The sequence below is a fragment of the Thyridium curvatum genome, assembly GCF_004353045.1.
Source record: "Thyridium curvatum strain D216 chromosome Unknown NODE_44_length_342116_cov_83.455874, whole genome shotgun sequence".
In the NCBI taxonomy this organism is placed as follows: Eukaryota; Fungi; Ascomycota; class Sordariomycetes; order Thyridiales; family Thyridiaceae; genus Thyridium; species Thyridium curvatum.
The window spans coordinates 1-9,248 of record NW_022156799.1 but is presented as its reverse complement, the minus strand read 5'-3'; the positions used below and the strand labels follow the sequence as shown (position 1 = coordinate 9,248).

The 9,248-nt window shown below is 55.6% G+C and overlaps 2 protein-coding genes across 2 annotated transcripts; one reads left to right on the top strand and one right to left on the bottom strand.

Annotated features, from left to right (window-relative positions):
- Positions 1-4,124: 4,124 nt before the first annotated feature.
- Positions 4,125-5,620, top strand: E0L32_007263 (uncharacterized protein; the record flags this gene model as incomplete). Its single annotated transcript, XM_031141987.1, has 3 exons — positions 4,125-4,309; positions 4,372-5,237; positions 5,307-5,620. 3 exons carry the CDS (start codon positions 4,125-4,127, stop codon positions 5,618-5,620), a joined length of 1,365 nt encoding a protein of 454 aa, XP_030993671.1.
- Positions 5,621-6,022: 402 nt separating this feature from the next.
- E0L32_007262 (uncharacterized protein) lies at positions 6,023-6,858 on the bottom strand (the record flags this gene model as incomplete). The annotated part of the gene is made up of 3 exons (XM_031141986.1): positions 6,023-6,266; positions 6,334-6,518; positions 6,556-6,858. 3 exons carry the CDS (start codon positions 6,856-6,858, stop codon positions 6,023-6,025), a joined length of 732 nt encoding a protein of 243 aa, XP_030993670.1.
- Positions 6,859-9,248: the final 2,390 nt, after the last annotated feature.

Here is a 9,248-nt window from a genome sequence, read left to right as displayed (position 1 = left end):
CCAGCACCATCTCGATCTTCCTTTGGGGGGTGCGGGCCATCAGGAGTTGCCAAATCAGGGCGGAGACAAGCAGCGCCGCTCAGGTATCTCGGGGAAAGTACCTTGATGCCTCCGGCGGAACAAGAAAAGAAAAGAAAGAAAAGAAAAGAACCCTGTTACGAGCTACCTTAGTTCAAATGAACCAGAAAAGCAATGCTGAAATTGCGGTGATGCTTTCGCGGGCTCCCGGAGGCAATCGAGGACCACAAAGCTGCATCCAGACCTAGCAAGTCACTCGCCGGGGAAGCACGACTTGAAATCCCGCCCTGTGCTCTTTCCTCTTCTTGAAAGACCTGCATAGGCTCAACATCCAGGAGCCTTTGCTCCTTATTCGATCCGGTTCTTTTGTGCCGCTGTCGTGCTGGGTTCGATCACAGTCTTGCACCAGGCCACGTCCTTCCAAAGTCGCTTCTGACCGTGCAGAACGAGGTCCCTGTGTTTCCAATACTCTCCCGCTGTCGGTGACAAGGGGTCCCCTCACCGAACCGAGGCCTGGACTTTGAGCAAATCTGTCACTGAATCAGGTAATGTCGCCAACGATGTCGTTGAGTCACAGCGCTGGCGACTGCCCCGTGCTCAGACTATCCAGGAGCTGGGCGATGCTACCCCGTTCCGCCATGCAGGTTCTCTCACTCGCTTCTTCGCGAGACATAGTTGGTGCCCCAGGGAACGAACCGCTTGGCTCCTCCAGAGTTGCCACGCGGGGGTTGAAACAGCCTGAACCATGATCTGACCTTCCTGGAACATGGGCGCCATTGTGACATCGTTGCATCTCCGGGATGATCTACCTAGACTCGCAAATCACCGTGTCTTATTTGCCCAAGCTCGAACGATAGTTCGTTGGGAAGCAAACAGGTAACTCGAGAGAAAATCTTCCACCAGTCGGATCAACTCAAAGACTCGATGCCTATTTCTGACAATTGGGGAAGTTTGCCTCGGCAACCGAGTCCCAAGAAGCTCTTTTGGACATGACAAACCAGAGAGACACCAGGGACTCATCAAGTTGACGTTAATAACAACAGTTTCGACTCTAACAAAGAGCCCGTCAGCGTCTTCTTTTGCCTCTGTGTGTTGTGTGTCTCAAAAGATTGGCAATATCTTGACGTCCACGTACTGAAACAGGCTGAGCAAGCAGACAAACTGCACGCCACTGCACGCCACTGCAGCTAGGAAGACACATCCAAATCCACCAAAGACTTTTCTCTGTTCTCCTTATCTCGTAATCTTCTGTGAAGATGGTGCATCGCCGGAAGCCAAGTTGCCTATCGAGGGCTAAGCGCAGCCTCGCTTAGCGGTTTAATATATGCCCACAGCAGACCGGTTATATATATTAACAGGTAGATTATTTCTCCAAAACAAACCCCAATTGACTCCAACGGTTCCTTATCTTTGGATGGGATGAAGTCGCCTCGATCTAGATTGCGACGACCATCCGGGATCTGTCCCTGCATTCAACCAACATGCTTAAATGGAGCTGACGTCAACTATTTCGGTGCCTGTCTGTTAAGCCTCGCGGGACATGGGCATCTTGATGGACACTACTCGGTACAACATTCCCATGGCCTTCCTTGGATCAAAGTTCTATGTGTTGCGTGTGTATCTCTCCAGTCTCGCCGTGAAAGGTCCCTATCGGGCCTTGGAGTGCCTCTGCAGCCGTGGTCTGATCTTATCGGTCCGCAATCGAGACCGCTGCGGCCTCGGCAGCAGGGACTGCTGATGCTACAGAAAGAGACTCCTCTCTCGTTGAATGCGGTTAGAAGAAGCGAAGATATCTGTGTCTGGGCTGTGCCGGGGCAGAGTGACCCCACAGCCTAAATTGCATCCGCCATCCCCAGGTTTCCCGTCGACGTTCTGGACCTCACTCGTCCGGCCGCTCGCCGTGGGCTGTTGCTTGGCGAATCTCAAACCGCGCACACACACACACACACACCCGGGCGTCCTTTTTCTGCCTGACACCGGCGTGTGTGTAGCTGCTACAGCAAACATGCTCTTCCATCTCGGTGCCGTCTGGGGACCTCCTCCCCGTAACTTCACACTGGTAACCCCGGAAAATTGTGAAGCGAGCGCAACGGCTATGTGAAGAGCTCGCCTCGAGGGCGCTGTAATGTAACCCCCAAACGACAGGTTACTCCGTAAGCTCGGTTCCTGGCAAGGTACACCGCAAAACCCCTCCCTTCTCCTCCCTTCCCGCGCCTTGCTCGGTATGAACCGCGGACGAGCACGGCCGCGGGGCATGGTCCGGCCGCAACCAAGGTTCGGTCGGTGGCTGCGAATGGCATGTGTTCTATTTCCCTTTTTCGAAGCAGCTCCCCCTCAACTTGAACAGGGGCTGTTGACAAAGACGTCTTGCCGAAGAAGCGAGCCGGGGGGGAAGCACCGATTCCAGATTGCGCTGGCCTCACCGAGCGGGCCTGACCGGTGAAGCTGCTCAGCTCCAGCCACCTGCCTCATTCACCCAGGCGCGCTTGCAGCATGCTTTCCGTCATGCTCGTGCCTTTTTCCCTTCCGGAGAATCGACTCGATCCTGCGCTCGGTGCTCTCCCATCCGCTGTCGAGAAAGCCGATGTCGAGGGATCATCGCGGGAGAAGAGAGTTAGTTCTCTTGGGGTTCAACGCCGTCTGTACGAGCACTGGTTTGATAGCTCGAGGTGGCTTGTCGGGCCGGTTAAGCGAGCGGGATCTTGGCCCGCCTTCACCGTGAGCAGCCGATCAGTTCCTGCGTGCGGTGGTGACACGACTGCTGCAAGCTCGGTCAGTGAAGTGAGGGCGGCAGAGATGCAAACTTTCTCAGCACCCGGCTGAAAGCCCTGATCTCGCGGGTAGGGATCATCCCACATCCCGAGCTGATACCAGATGTCAGTTATCCTTTGCCGTCAGTATCAAAAGCTGCGAGATAAGAGTCGCAAAGTCCAATGATAAATGAGACTGATTTGTTGTCGAGTTTGAAGGGGCTCAGTAGTGTTTTGGAGCCACGGCTGATGGTCCTGTAGCAGCAAGTTGACGCATTTGGAGCTCTCTCCTTTTTTCGTATAGCCAGCCAGGTCATCATAGACAAAGAGCGGTCCTGAAAGTCTGCAATTTTGACTTTTGTCACCTTACCTAGGTGAAAGGGAGCGGTGAATGGCATGTGTTCTGAGGTCAAAGGATCCTTCCTCTTGGGAGACTTGGTCTCATCATCTCGACGCCGGACGATCTGTCGAGCAGAAAGGTAATTGAATGAAGTCAGGTTTGACTCGACAGCCACTGGATGATCCAGGCTTGACACCCAGCCTCTGAGGCATGAGCAATTCCCATGGCTCCTTGCCTTGTGCCAACTCAGCCCTGGAGGTGCATTGAGATGGATGGAGCTGAAGATGTCCGCCTAACCCCGCTGAGGGAGCTGCTGAGGGTGCGGTGAAGCGGCTCTTCCCAGCCCTATTTCTGGGCCACTCTCAGGAACGTCCGTGCACTGGACAGTCTCGACAGTCCAGTCCAGCTCCCCAACCAGCGCTAACAAATTTTAGCTTCATCAGCTCATGTGCATCTCCTGAATGAACCAGTGGAGGTCGGTCTGGCAAAGTCTCAGATTTTGATGAGACATCAAACCGCATCGAATTCACCAAAGCCATCCTCTCCAAGAATTGTCCATGACCTGGACAGTCGGTGCACGAGATTGACGCGTTTTATTCACTGTGAGTTGTCTTCAAACCTACTGGCTGTGCGACGGCTGGCATAGGCCTCAATCTCATCGACTGACAAAGCTGACGAGCTCCAGGCCCATCCATCAACTCACCACCGCAGACGAATGCATCAAGCCTTCAGCCCGGAAAGCAGTGAATGCTAAAAGTGAGTTCGCATGAGGGCCCTTGCCGCTCATTGAACCCCTTCATTCAGTCGCTCAAGTTGTTTGACATTTCACTCATGTGAATGGTCAGTCTGCACTCATCGATGGCAAGTGGCGTCCGATGTAGCTATAAATGACCAGAACCCAAGCTAGAAACCACATCTCCCAACCCATCTATTCCATCCTCATTCGCCCCCTTTCATCCGAACATCTCATCCAGCATCAGCTAACCACATCCATACGCGACAGGCTGGACCTTAAGATGGCTGACCCTGCTCCTCCTGAGGCGCCATCCGCTGCGGCGGCCCCTGTCGCTGCTGCAGTCGCAGACCCAGCCGCAGACCCAGCCGCAAACTCAGGCGCACCTCCAGTCGCAGCTCCTCCCGAGGATGCCCAACCAGCCGAGGATGCTCAACTGGCTGCGCCTCCGGGACCTTTCTCATGGCTGTAAGTCCGCTAGCAGTCTTCTGACCGACTTCGGGCGTGTCGTGCTAATTGCCCTCCTGCAGGGACCCGCATCCCATCTTCGTAATCATCCTGGTTGGCCCAGAAGAACACCCATACGGCATGCAGATGGATTATCTATGTGCTCGCTCCAAGTACTACAGGGAGTACTTTCGGGTTCATAGCTCGTCAGACTCCATCGAGTACGTTGTCAAGCTGCCAGATACCCCTGCCGAGATCTTCGCCTACGCACAAAATTATCTCTACACAGGGAAGGTCTTCCCCACTCTCGAGACCTTACCACCATATGAGGTCCTGATCCAACTTTGGAAACTGGGCCACCAACTCGGCATTGACGGACTTTGTGACGCTACTCTCGAGGCTATGACGGAATGTAGACGAGTCACTGAGACGATACCATCGACTCCATTGCTGGTGCAAGTGTGGCACGATACACCCGAAGATTCCTCGATTCGGAAACTCCTCCTGTCCTGGGCCGCGGAATACATGCGCTCTAGTATATCTCGCAAGGAATTCGCCAAGTCCCTGCCTCAGGAGGTCCTCAGCGAGCTCGTCGTCACCATGAGCTCTCTCGACGGGAGTCCGTTTCCTCAGGGCGGCAAGCCTCTCCCCGAGGCTAATCCCCAAGGCCACCACAAAAATGTCCACCGCATAGACCTGGAGGAGGGAGAGACTCCTGCGCCTACAGGCACCAAGAAGAAGGCCCGGCATTCTGATGTACTGCCTAACGGCTCGGCATCAACACAGCCGAAGCCAGCGGCCACTGGGAAGAAGCCTCGAACATCGCTTCCTGCCCACAAGCCGCCGAAGAAACGATCCACCGTGTCGTTTGTTAGCGACCAGCCCTTCTCTACGGACCAGAAGATGAACTTCTGCGCCGACCTGTTGACTAGAATGCTATCTGGTCCTGGTATGTTTCTCATTCCTCGTCCGTGACATCTTTTTTCATGCCTCGTCAACTGACTTTTGCCCTCAACAGGCTTCTGGACGAGATTGGTAGGGCCTTTCAAGGAGCCCGTTGATCCGCACATGGACGGCGTCCCGGACTACTTGCAAAAGATCACGCGACCCATGGACCTCGGCACGATGAAGGCCAAAATGGACCGGCACGAATACCGCGACGAGCAGGAGTTTGTCGGCGACATGCGGCAGATCTTCTCCAACTGCTACACCTACTGGACAAAGAAAGACCCAATGTGGACCGCTTGCGAGAAGCTCGAGAAGACATTTGAGGAGAAGTACTCTCAGATGAACAAGTGGATCTCCAAGATGGAGGGGGAGGAGATGGCCTGAGTGTATGTACGGGATGGCGAGACTGCCAAGGTGAGTAAGGTCCAAGCAACTGAGGACTCTACATGGCAGATTGTGCGGGGAGTTCATGGCAAGATTGTCTGATGCGTGTTGTGGAGATTTTACTTGGGAACTGGGCACGGAGTTTGTGGTCAAGTAAGTGTATAGTCCTGTCCGGGACAGATGTTTCTCGATTCAGTCTCTTTGTAAATTAAAAACTGTAGGTTACATCTCGTGGGGGAAAAGCGAATAGATCATGGCACACTCTGGTAAAGGCCGAGATAAATAAGAGCCTTTCAACACTCCTACGATAATTCTTCATGTTGGGTATCTTGAGATAATGTACACACCGACAGTACACGAGATGGCTTCCCGATGTGTGCCGTTATCCGACAACTTGGGCATTTAGTTCCATCTGATGCCGAATAGTCTCGTCTTGCCGTCGACAGATTTGGACGATGTCTCGGCGTTCTCTAGGTAAATCCTCTGGTGACCTTTGACGTCCACATAAAAGTATTTGTACTCGTAGTCACTGCCGTTGGCTCGCTTGATCATGTGTATGTTGGCAACGCCGCGGCCGCGAGACCCCTCCACGTTGAAATGGATGAGGAGATGCTCATTTCCCTGAGGGTCCTTCTGGACCGATGACCTGTTTCCTCACTTAGCTCGCATCCTCGGCACGCTCCCGATCCTGGAGCAGGACAGAGAGTACATACGCAATAGGCCTGGCCCTTCTCCACTTGTTATATGTCTCCTCACCAAAGGCCGAGATGGTTTTGGAGTCGCCGAGGAGCTCGAGGCAGCGGTGGTCTTTCTTGATACGGTCGACGGCCCGGTTGAAATGCGACACTTTGCTATCGGGAGAGAAGACTTCGGTGTAGAGGAGATACCCAACCCCGGTCTGGTGGCCATGTTAGCATCGCAACCCATTGTCTTACGACAGGGCGGGTGGGGAGAAGTACCGTGAGCACGAGACCAACAACGACCATGCCCAGGTTGAACGTCTGTTGCACCGCCCGGCCTGTTTTCTCTCCGGCAGACAGGTCGGTCCAGGGCACGTGTCCGTCGTCGTTGAAAGGCGTTACAGCTCGTCGCTTGGCGCTGGGAGAAGACGAGGAAGAGCCGCCTACGCCCTGCTGGGTGGCATACGAGCGCTGCAGCAGGAGCGGGAGCGCGGGAGACCCCGTCCGGCTGCTGAGCGCGTTGGCATATCGGGCGACGGAAAGGGTGGCTGGCTTCATCTTGGAAGTCTGGATGCGCCCATCGCTCTTCCGGCAGAGCGATTGGAGGTGAGCAAGTATGCTGGCTGTGGTTGTTCGAAGCCTGACCTGGGACACATTCAAGCATCGGCTTCTTCCAGACTGGGCTTCAAGCTTCTGCAAGTTCTGGTACAGCTTTTCGCCGGGAGCTGCGAATGTGGGGGAGGACACGCTAGCCTGTATCGGTTCTAGCGGCAGGCTTCATGCCACCCTGCCCACTTCGAGTCGAAAATGTGGCCGTAGTTTGTCTCCTGAAGGCCCGCGATTTCCAAGGTCGCCATCTTCTCGAGTGCCGGCCGCGTCCCATTCCCCACGGATTTGAACACGCTATTGAAGCACACTCACGCCTCGATCGCAGACTCACAAAGACACCAGCCTGTTCGCCACGGACCCCTCCTCCTGCCAACGCCTGTATATCTCTTGTGCAGATTCAGCCAAGATGGCCGCCCTTGCGACAAAGCAGCAGTCGCAGAAGATCTTCGAGAAGCTCAAGTCGAAGCCCGCCAACAAGGCATGTGCATCTCCTCCCCAATGGGCTGCACCGAACCTGGGCCTGCCCTTGACAGCGAGCGAACAACAATGGCTAACTCTCTCCCCTCCCGGAATGTAGGTCTGCTTCGACTGCGGACAGAAGAACCCGACTTGGACATCTGTCCCCTTCGGCATCTATCTGTGCCTCGACTGCTCGTCCAACCACCGTAACCTCGGTGTCCACATCTCCTTCGTGCGGTCTACCAACCTCGATCGTGAGTTTTGACCATGCGCGACGCACATGAAGAAGAGGCTTCGAATCGCTAACGCGGTTTGCAGAGTGGCAATGGGACCAGCTCCGTGTCATGAAGGTCGGTGGCAACGAGTCCGCCACCAAGTTTTTCCAGCAGAACGGCGGTTCTGCTGCTCTCAACAGCAAGGACCCCAAGACCAAGTACCAGTCCAACGCGGCGACCAAATACAAGGAGGAGCTTAAGAAGAGGGCAGCCAGGGATGCCAAGGAGTATGTTTCAAATTCAACAGCTATCAATCTTCTGATATTAGGAGGCTAACCAGGGCCAGGTTTCCAAACGAGGTTGTCATCACGGATGGCGATGCCAACGAGGGCAGCAACACTCCCGCAGGCGAGCCGGACGACGACTTCTTTTCCTCCTGGGATAAGCCCGCTATCAAGAAGCCCACCCCGCCTGTCTCACGAACTGCCACGCCGCCTGTTGTCGGCCGAACCCCCTCTCCTTTCCTGGGCGCCAACGGTGGAAAGGATATCGCTCGCACCAGCTCACCACTTTCCAAGACCGATTCCACCGACAACAAGCCTGCTGCCAGTCGCATAACCCACTCTGCCGCCCTGAAGAAGACCCCGGGCACAGGTCCCAAGAAGGCTAGCATCCTCGGCGCAAAGAAGGCCCCCAAGCTCGGCGTCAAGAAGGTCACTGCCGACTTTATTGACTTTGACGAGGCCGAGAGAAAGGCAAAAGAAGAGGCCGAACGCATCGAGAAGCTGGGATATGACCCCAATGCCGAGGACGAGGCTGCGACGAAGGCGGCTGGCAAGGCTGAGGCGAGCAGCATCGTCTCGCCCACTCCCGTGAGCCCCGCGCGGGGAGGCTACGGCAGTGCTTCTCACAGCCGCGAGAAGTCCGCATCGGATATGGAGCGGCTCGGTATGGGTATCGGCAGACTTGGGTTCGGCCAGGTCGGCAGCAGCAAGCCTGCCACACAGAAGAAGAGCGCGGGTGGCTTCGGCTCCGTGGGTCCTATCAAGGCCGCCGCTGAGGGTGAGCTTTTTTGTTTTTGGGACTGACTGTCATTGAGGCTTGAGCTTGAAAACTAATACGAGTCTGTCATAGATGACGATGAGAAGTACGCGAGAACCAAGTTCGGCTCTCAAAAGGCCATCTCCTCGGACGAGTTCTTCGGCAAGGGCTCGTACGACCCCAGCGCGCAGGCCGAGGCCAAGACCCGTCTGCAAGGCTTCGAGGGCGCGACCGCCATCTCCTCCAACGCCTACTTTGGCCGGCCCGAGGAGGACGAGGCGACCGAGGACTACGGCGACCTCGAGAGCGCCGCCAAGGACTTCATCCGCAAGTTTGGCATCACCGCCGGCGACGACCTGGACAACCTGACGCAGGTGCTCGGCGAGGGCGCGACGCGCCTGCAGGGCGCTATCCGCAACTATCTCGGCAACTAGAGGGATCTGTACTTTTGCAGCAACAATCATGGCAGGCGGGTGGCATTAAGAAGGGGGCGGGCTTCTTTAAATCGGACATGCAAGTAGTGGGCCCTGCTCAAACTGGAGAAGGCCGGCTTGGTCGTCGGACACGTGTACTCGTGTGGATAGTCAAGGAAGGGGGAGGGGGGGGGGGGGGGGGGGGGGGCAA